The 21053-nt window shown below is 51.0% G+C and overlaps 5 protein-coding genes across 5 annotated transcripts; 2 read left to right on the forward strand and 3 right to left on the reverse strand.

The window, feature by feature from the left end:
• Nucleotides 1–432: 432 nt before the first annotated feature.
• On the reverse strand, nt 433–7719 carry CTRU02_207033 (uncharacterized protein; the record flags this gene model as incomplete). Its single annotated transcript, XM_070204821.1, has 6 exons — nt 433–454; nt 904–2194; nt 2811–3226; nt 3875–6386; nt 6656–6747; nt 6878–7719. The coding sequence occupies 6 exons, from the start codon at nt 7717–7719 to the stop codon at nt 433–435; spliced, it is 5175 nt and encodes a 1724-aa protein (XP_070061354.1).
• A 5746-nt stretch (nt 7720–13465) lies between these two features.
• Nucleotides 13466–14096, forward strand: CTRU02_207034 (uncharacterized protein; the record flags this gene model as incomplete). Its single annotated transcript, XM_036729346.2, has 2 exons — nt 13466–13716; nt 13766–14096. The coding sequence occupies 2 exons, from the start codon at nt 13466–13468 to the stop codon at nt 14094–14096; spliced, it is 582 nt and encodes a 193-aa protein (XP_036578853.2).
• A 2045-nt stretch (nt 14097–16141) lies between these two features.
• Nucleotides 16142–17482, forward strand: CTRU02_207035 (RNA 3 -terminal phosphate cyclase; the record flags this gene model as incomplete). Its single annotated transcript, XM_036729345.1, has 2 exons — nt 16142–16305; nt 16366–17482. 2 exons carry the CDS (start codon nt 16142–16144, stop codon nt 17480–17482), a joined length of 1281 nt encoding a protein of 426 aa, XP_036578852.1.
• Nucleotides 17483–17638: 156 nt separating this feature from the next.
• CTRU02_207036 (leucine-rich repeat domain-containing protein) lies at nt 17639–19281 on the reverse strand (the record flags this gene model as incomplete). Its single annotated transcript, XM_036729344.1, has 2 exons — nt 17639–18710; nt 18761–19281. 2 exons carry the CDS (start codon nt 19279–19281, stop codon nt 17639–17641), a joined length of 1593 nt encoding a protein of 530 aa, XP_036578851.1.
• A 915-nt stretch (nt 19282–20196) lies between these two features.
• On the reverse strand, nt 20197–21026 carry CTRU02_207037 (phosducin family protein; the record flags this gene model as incomplete). Its single annotated transcript, XM_036729343.1, has 2 exons — nt 20197–20911; nt 20962–21026. The coding sequence occupies 2 exons, from the start codon at nt 21024–21026 to the stop codon at nt 20197–20199; spliced, it is 780 nt and encodes a 259-aa protein (XP_036578850.1).
• Nucleotides 21027–21053: the final 27 nt, after the last annotated feature.

Raw genomic sequence — 21053 nt, forward strand, 5'->3', positions numbered from 1 at the left:
AGAATTGGATCACGTAGTGTTCATGATGAATTCATAGTCTAGTTAAATGTGTAACCTTTCAGGGGCTCTGAGGCTGGCCGTGTAGAGGCCTCGAGTAGTTCAACATGGAAGCACTAGAAAACCTCCTTCCGACCCGCGCCTCGTATTCACGACCCGGTGATTCCAACTCACCGGCCCTCTCATTATCATCAAAATCCTCCAAAATTCTTCCTGGTTCGTTTGGGTCCTCCGCAGAGCCTTCGGAACTAGATGACAAGAGCGAAACGCGATGCCTCCTCACACCAGCTAAGCTCCGGACATCTTCTTGCGGGGGGTCTCTCCGAAGTGGTGCGGTTGAGATTGGGGACATGAGCAAGCTTGAGGGACTTCGGGGGTTCTCGAACGTCTGAACGGATATCGGACGAGGTATGGTATTTTGAGGTGCTGGAGCGTTTAGATGGCGAAGGCGATATTCCTGATTTTTTGTCAGCTCTAATGTCGAGTGTTTAGGGGTAGGCGATTCTTACTCCAAGGCCTTCTTCCTGTGCTTCATTCGACCGTTCTCTTATCGAGCAGATAGAATGCGCCAGCAGCGCTCCGAGTCGGACCAGGGACGGAAGGACAAAGGCCCCAAGCAATACAGCAATGTGAACTCCCAGAATCACGAGGCCCAACCTACTCTTAGCCTCATGCTCCGCAACACCAGGAAGGAACCCAACGCATAGCCCCAAGACAACCAATTGCGCCCCTGCCAACAAACCCCCAACCCTTATCAGCGGGAAAGCTTGCCACGTGAAACCCATAACTAGCAGCTGCACAATCTCGCACGCTACGAGCACGAGGAGTTGCACAAATCCAGCAATCTGCAACCCGCCTACAGCCGCACCACGCACGAACATCAACGCAAAAGTTGCCATCGCGTACCGATCCTGACTCTTTGACAGCCTCCCGGGTGTTTGTAACCGTTTCGAGGAGTCGAGGAGAAGATACCCCATGTTCCGCGGCGAGTTCTGCGTCACACCCCACCAAAACGCGGCGATGAGCAGCGTAATCACGAAAGCCGTGAGGACGGTGTGGTAGATGGGCAGGAATGTCGCGCCCGTAAGTTGGTAGGTCGCCCAGGCCGTCACGGGCGTGAGGAAGTAGCTCAGGAACAAGCGGAGTACAGTCCATGCGGTGCCACGGACGCCGGCGTCCGTGGTCCCCCGCATACGGCGCGCGGCGTCACCTGTGAACCATCGAGTGCGGGCGTATGGCAGACGGTGAGAAAGCTGGAAGAGGATGACTTTGCTTAGGAGGAGGATGAAGCACAGCGATATGATGTTCACCCAGGTGCTCATCGTTATCGGCGCGCCGAGGACCTGCGTCATTAGTTCGAGGCCTGCGGTGCCGCCGAATGTGCCGTTGACTTCATAGATGCCGTCTCTTACGCCGTAATAAGGTGTTGCAGAGAGGATGGGACCGCGGGGGATCATGAGTGTTGACCAGCTTGATTTAGAGGCCACAGCGCGGAGGAAACCTGGGTATTGAATGGAGAGGGAGGCGGAGAAGAAGATGAATTGGATGTAGGAAAGGGATTGAGATATCGTGGTTAGATGTGACGGCGAGGGATCGGCGATGAATGGGCCGACCTGCTGGTGGCGCGAGGGAAGTGGGAAAGCTTCGTGCCACAGGGCCAGGAGGAGAATGAGCAAGAACGTTGAGATGGGTGCCCAGAGGGCGGCTGTGGAGATCGCATCGTTCAGGGAGGGCGTGATGTGCGCGTGGGCGCAGGCGAAGGAGACGTTTGAGGCATCGGTTAGGTGGAGAGATAAGTCGAAGGTGTCGAGGAAGAAGGGCCGTGTAACTTTGTACGTTGATTGCTGGTGGAAGAGGGCGTGGTGGTAGTTTTGGTAGTTGTATTCGCGACAAGAGGACTTTGAAGTTTCTCCTTTGTAGGACTGAAATCGAGTGACACTAGAGATGTCGAGCGTCGAAGAAATATTACGCAAGACCTGATCTTGACCATTGCAACTACTAATATTGGCATAGTATCCTGTTAAGTCCAACTCCAGTTGCGCGACGTTGGAGTTGATGTCAAGGGATGCTCTGAGGGTTTCGATCTTGAGTCGTGGGAAAGATGATGTGGAGCTTGCTTGAGGAATAGTGTCGTAACAGTCTTTGACTTCGACATATGCAGCAAATGATTGTCGAGGAAAGGCAGCTAGGAGGATCGCTGTCCTTAACAAGGTTTTCCATCGCGATGAGCCACATGGTACAGATGCTGTGTTTGGGCCCATGACGAGCAATCTCCTGCGACGCTTTCGCTCGCGTAATACGGAAAACAACTCAGATCAGAATGTTGTTTTATGGAGGGTAAAAATCAGTTTAAAAAACTCATCTTTCGACCAGTCCATAGAATCGTGCCAAGTGACCAAGGTCTTTAGGACATCTTTAGACGCCATAGTGTATACGAAAAGTGTAGGTTTCACAGGGGGTGAAACAGGGGGTGAAACGGAATTCCGTTCGTCAATAACAAATAACAGTAAATTGGTTCTAATCGATGGTTCATGATGATAGTTGAAAGTGGTGTTGTTGACTAGAAGGTGGGGATATTCCCCCTTGGCCTGTCACGTGGGTCTGGGAGGCTTGGGCCTCTCAGCCTGGCGGGCGTGTGGCTGGAAGTGCCACACGGCTCCGTATTCCAACTATCGCAACACTGGAAACTCTCTTTTTATGGTGTTGAAGCGGTTGGAATACGTTGTCCCTATACAGTTCCGTCTCCTCGTCAATTCGGCCTCCTATCCCTACTTTCTCCCGTAGTTACGGTCTTGTTACCCATCCCTCCATACGTATCGTTATCGTGTTGCTATCAACGAATCTCTCGAGGGCTCGATTTGGTTTGCTCTTCGTGAGGGCATCAGCAGGGTTGTCTTCGCCGTTAATCCAACGAATTTCTTGTAGTTCTCGTCTTTCGTACGATTGTCTCAACGCCATGATATCGATCATGAGTCGCTTTTCTTTGGTAGTGCCCAGCTTCACGAGACACTCGTACAGCGAATAAGAATCGGTACAGACAACTGTCTGAATCGTTGGTAGGTTGAGGTGGTCAGTGATTGTCGCCAGGGTTGTGGCGAGGGCGTAGGCCATATCGACGCCAGCGACCATCCCGTAGATCTCTGACGCTAATACGCTGCGGGTGACTCGTTTACTCTTCGTAGAGCTGTAATGAACGAGGTTACCGTGAATCGTGAATTCTCCGTTGTTGCTGTCAGAGGAAGTGTCGTTGGCTAGGATGATCAGAAACCCTAATTGGGAGGAGAGGTCGTGGTTATTAGCGAACGACCCGTCAACGAAAACGAATAGCTTGGCTGTTGTAAGGTCGAGTGGGATAAACGTTATTCCTCGGTTAGGCGATTCTATTTGCCATCGAATCCGTTGATTCAGTGCTTTTATCGCTTCTGGCGAGGGGTCTTGGTGTTGGGCAGCAGTGGATAAATCGAAACAGGCCTCGGGTTGGCAAATTGACGCGATGTACGCCCCTCTGGCGCGTTGTTCGACATATTGCTGTTTTGGGTTGGGTTTAGTAGTCTCAATACATCGTAACTTCTTGGCTTGTCCCTTTTGCCTCAAATTGATCGAATTGTCGGTTGACAGCGCGATTATCCCTCCGTTGAATTGGAGGGGTTCGTCAATTGTGAGGATATTCTTCGCTTTTGCCGTAAAAGCCGCTTTTTCTAACTGTTCGTCTTCTAATTGTGAGAACGCCTTGTCTGACAAACCGAGGGTATCGTCGGTTTGCATGCCGATACAGCCAAAGTGTGGATTTTCGGTAGATCAGATCAATAGGCATGGATCGTACGAAGAAGTAACCATCTGGAGATTCTCTCTGTGATGCTTGTGATACGTTGCCCACCAGTGGGTTCCAGCTTCTGCGATTCCGTACAGAGGCTTCACAACCTCCATAATGGTCCCTTTTGGGTACTGGTCTTGAATTTGCTTCGGTGGGTAGGCGAGAATAGTACGATTGAGCCTTGTGGAGGATTGAACGTAGGCTTGTGTGATATCTCGAAGCCATAGTTGTTTCCCTTCTCGTAGGAGTGACGGGGTAATTGACAGAATTAGCCGTTGACTCGCCCGCTGAATCGTTGGCGATTGGGTCAATATAGCCTTCTTGCCATCGTCGGCGTAACCCTGTATTACAAGTCTCGATTTCTCGTAGGGTTCGGTTGTTTTACCCTTGACTTCGTTGACGATACGAGATCGGAAGATTCGTACGTTCTGGTGCCTTCTCTTATTGAACTGGGTGAATTTGAACACTCCTCTAGCGATGAGGCTGTTGATCTCTTGTTTAGTTGACTGTTCGAACGGTTCGCCTGGTGTAGTAATAACACCTTCTCGTCGTAGTTTGATTGCTAATTCTTCGTCTGCTTGCTCCTTAATCGATAGGAATATTTGTTGATAATCCGGGTCATCGTTGAATTCCTCTGTGAAGTGGGCGATTGGCAGTGGTCTCTTCCGGGGTCTGCCCGGGCGTCTTCTCGGTGGCTCCGGTGCCTCTTGCGGTTCGTCCGGTTCACTGCCTCCGCCGGCGACGATAATTTCGTCGCGTACTACTTCCTGCTGCGGTATCTCAGCTTCGGGTTCTTCTTCTTCTGGCGCGGCGATGGAATTAGGTGGTTGATCGGGATCTTCGTAGTATGGTTTGACTACGGTAGACCGGAAGGTCTTCGGACCACGTGGCGTATCGATAGTACAGGTTTCGCCGTTTATGGCTGCTAAAGTAAACGGTCCGGTCCAGCCCTTCTTTTCGCGCCATACTCGTACTTGCGACCGTAGCGGTAAATTAACAATTGGCCCTGTATCAGGGCCATTGCGGGTGGCGATAGCTTCTGCCACCTGTCGCCTTGCGTGAAGTTCGCGTACTTCGCTCGTCGCCTTCTTAATCGCTTTCGCCCGCCTTGTGACTTCGGGAGATGGCGGCGAATCGTCGGTAATTCGTGGGTACGAGCCGAATACCAAGAGTGTTGGCACTATTCCGTTCGGGCCAGCAGTATCGTTAACTGCTTTGACTGCTGTTTGAAGTGCTGATTCTGGCGTAATTGTTGGGTCTTCTGCTCTGATGATTTCGTACGCCCTCCTTAGAGGTGTATGGTATCGTTCAACTTTCCCAATACTGTTGTGGGCTTCTATGGGAATTTCCTTGATTTCAATTGCCATTCCTCTCGCCGCGTTTCGGAATTCTGTTGAGCGGAAGTTTGTTCCAGCGTCGGTAACTAGCCAGTCTGGGGGTCCCTGATACACATCTATCCAGCAGAGGCGTAGGGCTTCCCAAGTGGCTTTCGCAGAAATGTCCTCAAGGAACCGGGCGGCGTTGAACGCCGTGGCGGTATCGACGACGTGGAGGACCGGTCTGTTACCCTCAAGGTACATCACGTCGGCGATAACCTCGTAGTTGAATTCGTAATCGTCTCGTAACGTGAATTTGAACCGTGATGGCGCTGGTGCGTGCATTTGGCATCGATGGCAGACTTTCGATAGTTGCTCAATTGCCGTAATTTCAACTGGGTGGCCGGCCCTCTGGAGCACCTTGTGTAATCGTTGAACAGATGGGTGTCCGAAGCGACGGTGAACCCGTCGCAATTCAGCGTCTGTGAGGTGGTTCCAGGCGAGTGGTTTCTCCTTATCGAGTAATAACCATGGGTGGCCCCATTTGCGAATAATAGGTACGACCTTGTTTCCTTGGATGAGGGTATTCGTAACGTTGTTAAAGTAGACCTTCAATCGGTCCATATCTCCTAGGCACATAAGGAAGGGAGTGTTAGTCTCAATAACGTGAAATTTGACGCTTCCAAACGGCGTTGGCACTTTGGTAGTCCCTATAGACTCCAGTGGTATCCCATCGCCGAATTTCACTGTAACGCCGCCAGCCGCCTCAGTGTTTAACGTAATTCCTTCGTAAATTTGTTGTAGGGCCACGAATTGTGGGTGGCCAGCGGTTGAGAATCCTGCTGCGCCCGAGTCGGGCATGATCCCTTGGAAGTTCTGGGCAGAGTAGCGTCCCTCGAGTGTGAATTGCGAAGGTAGCTCTTTCGGTTCTGGTTGGTTGCGGAAGAGGTCTTCTTTCGTAATAGCATGGCGGGTTGACTGGTCTGCTAGGATCGTGGCGATCCTGTTGCCGTCAATTGCTGTTGTAGTGAAATAGGCGGTGACCTGGAATTGACTGTCGCTGCCGGTCTCTTCCTCTTCGTCACTTTCACTGGTTTGTTCGGTTACGTGGTAGTATTGCTGGGGGTCTTCGGCGGTAGGTTGTAGGTCTAACCCGTCGAAACCCTCGTATTGGACGAGAAATTGGCCATATGCTGGAAGTGACGTATCCTGGGCATATTGGGTGGTTTTGAACTTCTCGTACGCTTTTCGTCTCTCTTCTGTGGTGTGTTTGGTTGACCAGCAGTTAGGTTTTCCACACACGTAGCACTTCTTAGGCGTTGGCGGTAATAGGGGTCTGTCACGGCTTCTTCCTCGTGATGATCGACTTCGTGATGAACGACTGTATCGTGAATAACGCCCTCGACCGTTGAAAGTTCTGTCGGTCCAGTACTGCTCTGGTGGGTTGGCTACTGTGTTGAATTGTTGTTGGTTGAGACGGGTAGCTGTCTCGATCGACGAGATTAATTGGCTGCGAAGTCCCTCGTACGTCTCAGCCGGTACAAATAACGCCATTGCACACTCTGGAATATCTCTACAAGCGTGTAGAAGTTGGGTATGGAGGGATCGGTCGTTGTGATCCTGTTGTGGCAAACCGGGCTGAATCTTGCTTAATTTGTCACATAGTATGTCAAAACACTCCGATTTGGTCTTTCCAGGGTTATCGCGAATGATTTGGGGAAGAGTAGTTGTATTCCACTGCGTAACGTACGCTTGTTGCCTTTCCCTAGTCTCGAAGTGTGATTTCAATTGGTTGATCATGGTCTCGAAGTTGGGCTGTGGGTTGATCACTTTAATCGAGGCGTAGAAGTAGGTTTTGGCTATTCCTTTCAGTATTAGGGGAAGTGCCCTGTTGTATTGGGAGGTGTGAATTCCCAGCATTCTACAGTGATCCACGAATACTGGCATCTTCTTTTCGAGTACATCGTACATATCGCCGCTGTATTTCATATCGTCGGGGTACAGTTTCGCGAATTCTGTTAATTGCTTTCCGATACGGTCTGTTGACTCGTATGGTTGGAAGTCTGTTAACGGAGAGACCGTGGGATGTGGCGGTCGGTACGGTAGTTGCCACTGTTGTTGTTCTTGTGGAGGAGGTGGCTGTAGGGTTGGTTCGACTCTTCCTCCTGTGCTGTTGGCTACTGTTGCCGGTCTCGTGATCTCTTCGTGGAATTCGGGGTCTTTTATCAGAGCCTTCAGGTTGCGATATCTCTTGACGCCTTGTTCGAGTTCTTGGGGTGACCAGTAGTGGAATTCTTCCTTTTTGAGGGCTAATGCCACGTTTTTCGAGATTTTCTTGCCATCCATTTCGACGTAGACGCCGTTACCGATTAAATAGTCTCTGAAGAATCGTAGGATTGGGGGAGGTACGTTCTGGAAGTCTTCTTCTGACCAGTCGGCGAAATCGGGAGAAACTTCGTTCCATAGCTCGAGGCCCGTGAGATTCCTCTTCTCATAGGTCTCAAGTAGGAAACCCATATAGGAACCCAGTTGCTGTGGGCTAGCGTTTGTAAGGTCGATTGCCCAGTTGCCCCATACTGCTGGATCGATCATACTTTCGATTCTCTGTGGGATGGGGACTGTTGATTGGCTTTTGGCAGTGACGCCGCTCGCGGGCGATCCTTCTCGTGAATTTCGCTCCATTCTGACAGTATAAAAGGATTACTTCTGTTCAGAATCTTGAATTCTAATCCTCAACAGCGTCAGCTGCGATTGGTGCAAGATGCAGGCCTGGAAGTGGGAGTCAAAAGACGATTAGGGATATTACGATTCTAAGGGGAAAGAATCGTGAAATCGGGGATTTTCGTCGGTTCGTCGTTTGTTTCCGTCGGCGCCGTTCTCGCTGATGTTCTCGAGGGGTGTGAGGGTATACACAGGTCTCGAATTGGTAGGGAGAGAGTTCTACCGTAGATTCTCTCGTGAATCTCTCTTTCTCGCTTCGGGCTTCGCTCCTCACTGTTGGGAAGTTTAGAATCTAGCGGACAGTTGGCCTTATGACGCCCACAACCACGTGCGTTTCTCCTAAGCCGCAGCCTCGGAGGCGTATACGTATAGCTGTATAGGCGGATTACCGCCGGTAGTCTCCGCTCGCCTTTCGGCGTGTTCTTCTTCTGGTAGGGAGGTCTCTTGTGGCAGGCGCCTCGCGGTTGGCACCTCGTCTGGGGATTTATTGAGAAACTAGCGGGCGCCTCGTGATTGGCACCGCGCGTGGGGGATAGTTGTAGTTGGGGAAGTTGTTGTCCCTTGTGGGATTCGTGAATCTTCGCCCTTGTGGCGTGAAGAGGTTGGAAGACCGTCGATTCGGTAGGTCTCTTCTTCTGGTGATTGAAAACGCGTGATGGAACGCTCTTGCCAGCGATAATTGGCTGCGATTAACCTTATCCCGCCCAGGGTGAGCGTAGCAGTCCCTAGGTTACTCGAATAATCGGATTGCTGGTAGATTCGAGGAAAAGAAGCTTTCTTCTGCTGGTTTCCGTAGATCCCAGTTACTCTCGCTTCTTCTCTCGTTAGCACGAAATCCCTACTTTTACCTGGGCTTGGGTATCCAGTTCAAGAAGTCGTCTCTTCTGGTGTTGACCTTGCTGATCTGCGGTTTGTCCGTAGCAGAGTGGTAATTGTGAAGTTAACCAAATTAATGGCAACTGTGAGGTTTACCACTGATCAGTGTAGGTTTCACAGGGGGTGAAACAGGGGGTGAAACGGAATTCCGTTCGTCAATAACAAATAACAGTAAATTGGTTCTAATCGATGGTTCATGATGATAGTTGAAAGTGGTGTTGTTGACTAGAAGGTGGGGATATTCCCCCTTGGCCTGTCACGTGGGTCTGGGAGGCTTGGGCCTCTCAGCCTGGCGGGCGTGTGGCTGGAAGTGCCACACGGCTCCGTATTCCAACTATCGCAACAAAAAGTTCCACTTTTGATCGACGAAGTCTCGTATCCGGTGGGTTTTAGGGGCTGTTACGAGGCCCCAAGCCTATGGGAGACAAAATTAAATAATAAGGGTGTCTTCTTCGGCATGCTATACCCTGTTTTGGTAACAGCCGGGATTTGATATCCAGTAGCTCAACCTCCGCCCAATGAACGCGCATCACGATACTCTTTACGCGTTGCAGTCGGGGACTGGGCCAAGCGTTTGAGAGTGACATATCGCCGATCTGGTTGGTGCAAATATAATCCGTTTTGTTGTTTAATTTCGCGAGTCCGAAACAGAATCGATCGATATCGCCCGGCACAGGACTGGGTGAATGGCCGGAGCTGAACGCCCGTTGGTTCGCCGGGTCTCCACATTACACCGGAATGCTGTTCCGTCTCTTTGGGAATCACATTGAAAAGCACATATTTGGCCAACATCTGCCCGGCAATGCCCTTTGAACTTGGGCAGCAATCGATTGCGAGATTACAGTAAGTTAGGTAAAACCCATGACCCCAACTTTTCAAATTCGATCGGTGACGAGAGGCTACTCAGGTGAGAATTTGAACATGAAGTTGAAGTGTTTTCGCCGGAGGGCGAGGTTGAAGCATTCTTTCTTCAGCCTCCTCGATACCGATGTCAAGGAAGCTACAAGACAGTTGGGTATTCTGAGCACTGTCATGGGACGTCAGTTTTATTAAAACGATAAAAAAAATAGACAAAAGAGTTGTGATTGGGACGTACCTTGCCTTGGTCGACTATATACTCTTCTAGCGTTTTGTCCATAATTGTAGTACCGATCTGGTTTACAATACTTTGGCGGCGAAACTACCAACAATAAATGAGAGCATAGAGCTGGATTATCTGATGCCATAAGCCTTTATTTTGATGAAGGCGTAGGAGAAAATCAAAAGCAATGGGTCTGTATTCAAGCAGCAGTCGATTGAACAACTATTTTCTCCGGCTTTGGCCAGTGTCTTTCTCCTAGCGATATGGCGACCATAATTTTCTATTTTCACATTTTGCTATCCTAAAAAGTGCTTCTTCCTTGAACTCGTATTAACTCTTCACATTTTATGATACGTTGTGCGTTTCTATGCAGTAGAAGATAAAAAATGTGTGAAGATTAATGTTGAGCTCATGGACACCTATCAGCGCGATCATGAGCTGGCATAAACCCCCTCTTGGTCATTAAACATGATCTGAATCCATGATTGAACTCTATTTTGCCGTGATCCGCTTGTGATCGAATGTTCTTTGTCTGGAGTCTTGAGAAGGCACCTCAAAGATGTTACTCCGAGGCTTTAAATTGTCAGGTTTTCTTGAACGGCATCCCTTAAGGTAGGTAAGCAGAAGAAAGCATGACAGTGAGTAAAATGACTTTTTAAGACGATACAGGTTGCAAGGACTACTTGGCAGCTAGTTTTTGGTCCAAGATACACTGTAATGCAGTCCTAAGCATGAACGACGCCAACGGGAACCAGGCTGCTGCCACACGACGTTACTCGAGGCGTGCTTCCGGTTGGAGTAAGATGAGGGATGAAGAAGCAAGATCTCTGACAAGCCTTGTAGGCAGCCGTATGCACTTAGTAGCCGGTACTTCAAATATGTACTGTCACGGCAAGATAGGAGATGGAGATTTTCATACTGCCTTCGAGAACCCCAAGTCCAACCTCGAACTTCCAATCATGCCGAGCCTCATCAAGATATATCGTTTCTCGGTGGACTTTTCCTTCATATGATTTGAAAGCCCGTTGGATTTATATAGCATATGTCAAGATGTCTCTCGGCTTCCATCTGCTGTTTGGCAATAATTACAACACTTATTTTCTTTAGTGGGAGTTTTCTATGTTGTATTTTTTCCACAGTGCATTCCCGTTGTCCTGCATGCTTCCAGGCTACAGCGTGGCCACTGCGGTCTGCTGGTTATCGAATAGCATTGGCCAATTGGTGATTGTCGTACCAGCGATGGCCTTGACTGTAAAACCATATCCTTAGCTCACCCAGGGCACGTCTCTTTTCCCCTTCGGATTGAGCGATGTAGCAGAATGAGTTGCAAGAGTATATTCAGAGAGATCATTTTGCCATTCACCAGCCCAGTGTTTCTTTTAAAGGGCTTGCTCCAGCTTTTGCCTTTCTCTCTGCAATTGGCATTAGAAGTAGGACGAAGAGAAGTGAGGGCAGACCGAGGACAACCGTCGAAACTGTGAGGTCTTGTCCTTAATGTGACTATGGCCGCACAAAAAAGATGCAAATTTATTTGCACTGCTATGAATGAGATTGTGGTTCCAAAACAGCCATCTGACAATTCACCTTCATTCCCGCCATGTTCTGATGACCAAGAGCGTGGCCATCGTTTCGCTGCGGCACAGCGTCAGACGAAGTGCAGCTCCAAGACGCAGCAGCCGCTTCTTCCGGCACCAAGCATCAGCTCGAAAAGGCAGGGAATGTTGCTACGACCTTACAGCCCCAGCCTCATGTCTAGCTAGCCTCCACAGCCACAGAGTGAGGGGGCAGAACAACAGTCGAAGAGCCTGATGACGTCGAATACGACCGACGATAAAGCGCTCGCAATTAGCTCCTCGACTGCCAGAAGGTAAAATGGGCGCTTCCATCGACAGGTCGCCAAGGATGAGCAAGAGGGCTGTGGATGCAAGGGTTGTCAGCCGCCATTCGTGTTACTCCGCAATCGATTTCTGAGATAGGTGCCGATGCTAATAGTTTGTTCGCTCTCAACAGTGTGACATGTATGACTGGTATCCGTATTCCGTTCCAATTCCCTTATCGATGGCTTCTACGGAGATAGGTCCTCTTATCTCCTGCTTCGGCTGGAAGTACGTCATCCCCGTCGCGGTGAAGGTGTTGAAAACCGAGCTACCGAATTATTCTACATGGCCACGGCTGAAGCTCACAGCGGTTCATGCTAACCGGATGACGGCATGGGTGCCCGGGCCAAGATGTGCAGCAAAAGAAACAATGGTGGGGTGGCTACCAAAAGGGGGATGGGGTTTGCAATGTCTGCCTAATCCGTGCCATTTGCGCATACTAGTAGCTATGTATGCACACCACACTGCCAGCCTGCCTTGAGCTGGCAATGTAGTCGATCCCCAATGCCCAAACCCATCGAGAAACCCACAAAGGTTTGGAGTTTCTCTTAGGCACCGGTACAACATGCTTAACAGTTAAGACACACTCAAAGGTGAAATGACAGGTTGCGAGGGATGATGCAAATGACGGCTTGTCAGTGAAGCCCCTCACCCGACCCTTCAGCTGCGGCCAAGCATTCCTCAAAATGAGGGGAAAGCGATATTCTCGGAGGGGACTGCGTCTTCCCTATCTTGAATGAGCTCCACCGTCACGGAACAAACTCCTTGCCAATTTCCAAAGTGCACTCAGTCACATGGTAATCGTTCTCTGTCCGCGTCCTTCGTCTCCTGCAGCATCCAGCCCTACTTTGGCTGCAATGCTTCGTCACTCTCAGCCTCTTCTCTTTCCGAAGACCTTGGAGCATAAGAGCAGCATGCCTCCATCCTCCTCGGTCCTACGTCGTAAATTTCTTGCCACTCGAGCTCTTTTGGGGGCTAAGTGCTGGGCTAAGCTCCGGGCTCACTGCTAGGCATCCCGCTGAGACCGTTCGTCGACGCTATACAGAGTCATCTGGGGGCGGTGCGATGCCTGCCAAACACGATGAACAGGCATCCGCCTCGAAGGTTCAGCCCTCCGCGTGGCAGTGACAGGCCACAGCCCTTGGAGAGAAGTGTGTTGTTGACCGCGCTCTTGTTATCCCTTTTTCACCGATTTCATTCACGACTTTCCCTTTTCGTTTTGCTTCTCTTAGGTTTTGGGACTCAGATTGATGCCTGAAGACTCGCTCACCTAGTTCCCCGATGACCTGTCAGATGAGTGGCTACTGACCTCTATTTGCGAACCAACAAGCTGCCCTGGCGGACCATATTTGCATCTAGCCCAGTATTTGTTCGTCCCTTTGCTGCCCGGTAAACGTCTTTTTTTTCGGACATCTAGTCATTTTGAACTAGGTCAGATTCAAGAAGTCCTCCATACATGAACACCGGCTCAGGCAAGGATTGCGACCGGCTCGGCGGTGTCCAAGTCTTCCTTCAACGCCCCCACCCCCCTCACCCCTTCGGATGGCTGCTTGACTTTAAGGCGCCCGAAAAGTGTAAGAAGTGACAAGGTTTCCGGAGGCCAAGAACAGCGCACGGAGTTAGTCACTGCTGCCTACCACCGCCACGCTTGTGAGTCTTAAAGGCACCACACCTCTTAATGCTAAACTGACATCGCACCAAGCAGTCATAATATAAAACGTCGTCTTCAATGGCTAGGGAAAAGACTTCCATTCCGCATAAAATCGCAAACTCGAACCAAAACATGGGAGGCAGTAGCCAACGCAGTTCGGACGGCGGAAAGTCCAAGTTAGCCGGAGGCCGTAAAGAGAAGAAGAGATCGAATTCCAACTCATCATCCTCCTCGTCACATGGTAGCCACCGCGAAAAGAAGAAGAGAGATATCGGTTCATCCAACAGAAACCCAGATAGCGAGCAGTTGTCCTCGCAGTCTCCTGGCACTAGCCTGGATCCACTGGATGACGGTTCTGAGGATTCAGAGGCAGGGAGTCATGTGTAAGAGAACTCTAACAGGTGTACCAGAACCGTTACTGACAGTACCAAGTCCCCATGTTGACGACAAGACTCGCTTAGCCGAACAAAGAGAGAGTCGGCGCTTGAAGGCGAGATACGCCCGCAATCATCCAGGTGTTGGATACCCGGATCAATATCCAAACCACGCCGCCATGGCGATTCAGACTATAGATAACGCGGGTATTCCTGGATACAACGAAACTCTGTCCACCTTACCGGTTTATTACAACCCGGTACTCAATATTGAGGGCGTAGACAATGCCGAAGTCGACGACTATGGGAACGGCTACCCTCAAGTGGATACCGATAACAACAGCTACGCATGCGGCTACTCAGCCCACAAGAGCTATTGGCGTAGTTAGTTGGTGTTCTTTCGGTGATGCATCAGTATCCATCGACTCAAGTACTGTAAGTGCCCTGCTTCAAGGAGCTCGCTTGGATACCTGTGCTAACCTCCACGACTTAGTCGTTTCCGTTATAGTTCTTTCATGCACACGTACCTGGCTCTCTCTTCGACATCATCTTTTCCTTTTCGTTTACCTGTAAAGCAATAGCAAAACATCCAAAAACTAGAGACACAAGTCAATCGCAAAGACAAAAAAATACCCAAGCATCAACAAAAGATATGGTCAACGTCCGGAATGACACATTATAAGGAGTTGTCAAGATAGAAATGGCGTTCGGGTATGGAGTTGGATTAACTTGGTCGATATCGATGGGGTTTCATGTTGCTCTCCTTTTCTTGTAGTTCGGTCGTTTGTCTGTAGTGCAATGGAATGTCGTTGGTTCTTCCTCAAAGCCGTGTCCCTGTGGTAGGGAGGCCCGCAACTTATACCTTTGCTCCTCCCCTCACAGCATGTAGGCAGCCACGTACGTTGTTGGCCCTAAATACAAGGCGGTTTCACATATGAGTCTTCCAACTGGATGAAGATGTGCCATGTTGTGGTTGGTAGTGCTGCCTGTTGCGATGACTGGTAACTGGAGTGTGGCCTTAATTGTCGTGTTTTGCCATCAAATTGCCCAGCCTGCAGAAAGGCGACTGATGATCTTATGTGACTCAACAGCCCCCTAAATCAGACGAAGGCGCCGGCCAGAGAGAGAGAGAGGCCTCGCGGAATTCGCCTCCATCACCAGTCGCCCCCCGACCTCGTCTCCGAGAGCATGCGCATGTCGAATAAATCGAGGCCGGACTTGGACCAATACCACCGGCCTCCGAATGCGCAGAGCCCGGGAGGCAGTGCGTTTGGCTGTCTTTGGCTGCCGAATCACAGTGAGGGTTTGTGATCGCCGCCAGCGGTGCATACTTATCGCTGATCAAGACCCTGTCGCATAGCGAAATATAGCGGCAACACCGTCCCTTGTTTCTTGATTCTGGTTCTGTAAGAGCGTACGGCAGATATGATTGGCTTAAAAAGGTGTCGGTTCCGCTTGATGGACATGCTAGGGAAGCAGTTGGAGTCCTCAGAGACAGGGTGTTTCCAACAAGAAATGTCGCTTGTTTTCGTGTGCAAAACATAGGAAAAAATAACAAGAAAGGAAGAGAAGAAGACTGAATGTGGTTGAAATTAAGAAAGGGTCAAAGCGGAAAGCATGGGGGCCTGACCAGTCCGTCCAAACTCTGTTTGTAGTGGACCGACCCAAATGAAGCGGGAACAGGGTGATGGCATGGGACAGGACATTTTACTTACCACCAAAGAAAACCATCATTCGCATACGTCACTCGACGGAATGTCCATGGAGAAAGACAAATCCCCATTACAATCTCCGGGGAAAGGGGAATCGGCCTCTTTAAAATGCCATCCGCTGACGACTGCGTCGATGCTGATCGAACGACTTGACTAATAAAGCATCCCACCCCTTCGTTGTCATCCTATTCCTGAAGGCGCGGGCTGAATATCTGGGTCGCCCCGCTGCGCCTTCAAAGGCAACCGTATAAGCATTCCATTTTTGGATTATATACCCTTTTAAGATCTTGATTAATTATCCGAACTTCCAGTGTTATCTTCATCAATATCCTAGGCAATGAACGATGTATCCGGTTAGGCGAATCAGAGGAGTCAGCCCGCTTCGCTTGTGAGGTACTCCGCGCCGCGGCGAGTGACTCAGTATTAGGCAACACGGGCCTCTACTACACGAGCACCTTAGCCGTCTGTTGCCATTAAATTGAATCGACTCCTTCACCGAGGAACAACTGCGTCTGTTGACAAATCTTGCGTCGGCGAAAATACTAAATACTCATCCATCAGCGTCAGCCGTATGACGCATTAGTCAATTGGGCGTACCTGCACCGGTCGTTCCGAGCAAGACATTGGATCTTACTCAAGTCGCCGATATACAACCAATCAATTTGTCTCCGGGCGATTCAGCACATACAGACCGGTCAGCGTTTACGACAAGACAATCCTCAATGGCTTCGCGCAAAATCATCGAATTAGACGGCCGCACAGGAGAAGGAGGCGGTCAGCTGGTTCGCGTGGCCACAGCCCTGGCGGCCGTAACCACGCAACCAGTCCGCATCACCAACGTGCGTGGGAACCGACCTTCACGCAGTGGAGGCAACGGGGGAGGTATGTGAAGTGTGAAGAGGGAAATATCCGCCACAACGGGCAACTCGGAAGCCTCGCGAAGCTGACGCATGCCACCAGGTCTCAAAGCTCAGCACGTCACCGCAATCAGGTGGCTCGCCGAGGCAACAGAAGCAGACGTTAAGGGTCTGGAGGTGGGCAGCAGCACTCTCACCTTCGAGCCGCGAATCCCGCCGTCCACTGCTTTAGAGGGCAGGAGTAGATGGATCAAGATCGTCGCGGACACCGGGGCTGCAAGCACGCTGCTCATTCTTCAGGCCATACTGCCTTTCCTCCTCTATACGGCTGACGGTGAGGAAGAGCCTACGCCTGTGGAGCTTGAGATAACTGGGGGGACCAATGTCGGAATGTCTCTGAGCTATGAGTACCTTGACCAGGTCCTTTTGCCTAGACTAGAGGACGTCTTCGGTGTGAATGTAGGCAGGCGTTTGAAACAGCGGGGGTGGAGTTTGGGACCGCAGAGTAGAGGATCGATTTGTCTGACTGTTCACCCTTTGAAACGAGGCCAAGCTCTACGGTCTCTCAAATCATCACCTGGCCAAGACTCCGTTGGGGCGGAGGTAAGGTATGTAGACGTCTCGATGGTTGTACCGTCGCACATGCATTCGGAACTACAGAATACTCTGGTGCGAGACATCTCCAACGCGTTCCCTGAAGCGGAGGTGGACTTCAAACTCATTGAAGATTCGGGCCACGACGCGCGGATTTACACGTTACTAGTAGCCCGCTCCGCCAGCGGTTCTCTGCGCTGGGGCAGTGACATCCTCATGTCCACACCTAAAAAGGGGAAACAGAAGGACAGCGTCGCCTCGCTCGTCTCACGAAAAGTCGTCAGCAACCTAGCCAAGGAGCTCGCCGTCAAGACCTCGTCCTGCGACGAGTTCCTCCAAGACCAGCTCGTCATATTCCAAGCCCTCGCCTCAGGACGGACGTCGTTCCCCAGAGGCATCGTGGCGGAGGGTGCTGACGTGGGTGTCTTGGAGCAAAACGTGGCGCAGCTGGATCTTGGGGAGAGAATGAGAAGAGACAAGACAGATAAGCCATTCGGCCAAGGCAGCATGCATTCGCAAACCGCGAGATGGGTGGCTTCCGAGATCATGCCGACAGTGGAGTGGTACAACAAGGGTGCAATATGCAAGGGAGCTGGGACAAGCTTCAGTTAGAACCCTGAATATCCATATCAATTATCAGAAAATTCCCTTAACCCATGCAAATTGAATCAGTCTGCACCCATCCAACTCCTAACCTTAACCGTAACCATTTATGCAAATGAACCTTTCAAGCTAGTCGCCCTGGGCCGTTGGGGTTAACAACCCTTCTCACGCCGCATCGTTTCCTTCAGGTCGTATGGACCATTGTCCCTCTGCAATATCCGCAGGACCACATTTCCACGAGCAGCCCCTCCGCAAGAATGGCACAGCCCCATCATTTTCCTCATCCAAGTCCGTCCACGGCCGCGCCTTAAGGACATGGCCGTCTTCTTTTTGCTTGCTTTCAATGAAACAAACCTGCCACCACTCCAGCCACTGTGTTGTCGGCACTACGAAGGGTTTCTTGCAAATGGAACACGTCAACCCTCCGGTCTCTCGTTGATCTGCGGCACGCTCCAGTAGAGCTCGTAGGTTGGCCATGGATCCAGGGATGTAGTCGGGCAAGTCGTTCAAATCTGAACTCTTGGACGCACTCCGAAGTGCTAATTCCATCAAGCTTGGAACCCGGCTTCCCTGTGCACTTGCAACACTTCTGCCAGCAGACTTGGACTGATACGGGGCCGATGAGGATGGCATGGTAAGTGACATGTTCTGCTCGCTCTGCGGTCGTTCAATGGGGACAATCACAGCCTCAGGGTCAAGGCGGAAGTCAGAATGTGAAAATCCTGAACTGTCCATGTAGTGAACAGGTGATCGCGCGAAGAACCTAGCTGCAACACCATCGGATCCGGGTCTCCAGGCCTCGGCCAATCTCTGGCCGTTTAGGCACTCATTTTCCAGATCCTCTAAATCACTAAGGCGTGGTAAGTCAGTGGTCTGGAAGAATTGGTTGCCTTGAAGGCGCAACTCTCCTAACGCTGAAGGGGCAGCCATCAGATCGAGCAGTTCAGCTGGTAAATATCTCAGTAGGTTCTGAGCGAGGTTGAGAGTCCTCAGGTTCCGCATCTTGCCGATTGCGGGTGGCAGCTCTCTTAGCCTACAGTGACGAAGTGAAAGCACTGTCAGATGCTCCAGGTCGAAGATTGCGCCAGGAAGTCTCTGCAAAGGATTGGTGTACAAGTACAATTCCAGAGCCGGGTCCTTCTGCTCGAACGGCACCCCTTCGGCGACAACGGGGATGCAAGCGAATTCAGACAACGGCCGAATGGTGGCGTCGGAGAGGGTTTTGAGGCCCATCATCCTGATAAAGATTAGATCAAGTCCGTCACGCTCCTGTTTTGCGCAACTTACGAGAGATCAATCTGCTCCTCTCCTGCGTCCACAAACTTCTGGATCTTTTCCCTTGCCTCCAGTTCCTCCGGAGAGATGACATTACGACGGCGCACCGGCACATTGTTCAGCTGAGGCAGCCTCGCCTGCGTGGGCAGATCCGGCATCATTATGCTCTCATCACCATCAGTGCTGTCGCTACCCATCCATACACCACTGTCAAGGTCACGCTTCAGTGTCCGCTTCCCCCTCAAGGCCGGTCGCGGCTCCCCAGTGGCAGAATCTGCGGAGGCTGCAGGCTGTTGGTGAAACCATGACCCAATATATCGCTTCTTACGTCTGCCCTCCACATAATTGTCCAAGCCAGGATCGTCATCGCTGGAGAATACAGCGGGATCACTCGAGTTGGACCATGATGGCGGCGCGACGGAGTTGCCCTTAAAGTTGTACCTGCGCTTCCTAGGGTTGTTGCTAAAGCGCTCCGTCTGCGCGTTCCATGAGATGGAATGAGGAAGGCGGGGGAGGGTAGGCTCGTCTGACATTTCGAAAAGTAGAAGAGAAAAGATTAGGAGAAGAAATTGAATCAGGGTGTGCGCAAGGAGAGGTCTAAGTGAAGCTCCCAGCGCCCGCCACCGGAAGGAGTGGGACACGGCCAGGCGCGTCGTGACGCAAGTGGGGGCTTAACGCGTTCGGCCAGGGGAGGGTGGCCCACTGGAGATGGCGCTCACACGATCTCCGAACCAAGCTCCGAGCACATTCACACCTGGCAAGCAATCATTGAAGGAAGATTGAACTGGACGTTGCAACCAACGCTCTCCGAACGAGTTCTTGGTTTCGGAGAACGATAAGACTGTTTACATGCTTATCAACATGACCAATACGCTTTGGCATCCAGATTCGAACGCCAGTCTTCACGGAAGCTATCCTGAAATGGTTAGTTGGAGCGTAATCGAGGAACACCCTGTAACCCCCCACATGCATGGACCAGCGGTGCCGATGACCTGGGCTGACTTCAGGGTCCGCTACAACACGCGGGGCATCAAATGCACGACATGATGCCAGCAACCAAGTTTTACCCCCCGTACCGTCATAATATCGAACTTTTATGACAGCCATTGATGGATGTAAGGTAGTAAGTGACCTGGATAATCGTTTTACATTCATCAGGCTCCTACGGAGCACTTGCAGTTGCCACATCGACACTGCTAGATCTTGGAATTAGATCTAATTAATCAACCTGGGCCCCGCACTGCAATGATCACCCAGAAACTCAACAATACGAGCCTCTCCGCCTTTGAACCACACTGTAGAGGACTGCATTCTTCCTCAAGGTCCTTTTGGTATTTTCGAGATCGCAAATGGTAGTTGAGGCCCGAGTCCGTCGTCCTCTGCCTCGGCCGATGGCGTCGACGGGCCGGGCTGAGCTATAGCTGACTCAACAACGAGCCAAAGTTGCTTCATTCCCAATCCTCGTCATCAGAGTCACCTTTTGATTTTGACACTGTTCCCTGTCTGATACCCTTGCCCATAGCTTTCTCTTCCTCTTCGTCCTCAGCCTGCCTGCGCCTCTTAACAACGCGCATGTCCGAGTCGGGAACTGCTCCAACCTCAACCAAAAGGTTGTCAATTTGCAGCATGTTAATCCTGACGCCTCCATGCTGCACCAATGTAACAACCTGCTTGATTATATCACCATCCTTGTAGACCAGGATTGTCGGGCAATTCCGCTCGGGGTAATTCTCGATGGCCTTGTCCGCACGCATCTCGCAAAACTTGATTTCGCCATACTCTCGCGCAGCCTGTCTCCAGAGCTCCGACAGCACGCGTGATTCAACGTTGGTACCGAGAGAGGAAGTAAGGTTGACGAAGACAGGGCCGTTCTTCGAGGCCTCAGTAACCTCGCGCTGGTATTCGGGCTTTGAAATCGGGTAGACGGTGCCATGGAGGGCCTTTTGCGTAAGCGCATTAAGCTCCTGCATCCTACGCTGGCGATATTGCTCCAAGAACGCCTCGTCTTCGTCATCCTCCAACTCGTCTAGTTCGTCAAGATCTTTGCCCTCTAACCTATTCTCGTGTGCTAACCGGCGGCCCTCAAGAATCGCCTCTTCGATCATAGGCGTCGGGCTAGGAGGCTTCTCGGGGATAACGCCATGTTTCCGGAGAATGTCGTTCCTGGCGGCATGCGTCAGGAGCCGTCGCGCAGCTATCAGGGAAGAACGTACCACTCGGTATCTGCGTTGGGATCATCGATGGGTACGGCGATTCGTTGGTCTCCTGGTGCAGCCATTGTGACGTATTTGCAAATGTGACAAAA

The sequence above is a fragment of the Colletotrichum truncatum genome, assembly GCF_014235925.2.
Source record: "Colletotrichum truncatum strain CMES1059 chromosome Unknown Contig_0004, whole genome shotgun sequence".
NCBI lineage: Eukaryota > Fungi > Ascomycota > Sordariomycetes > Glomerellales > Glomerellaceae > Colletotrichum > Colletotrichum truncatum.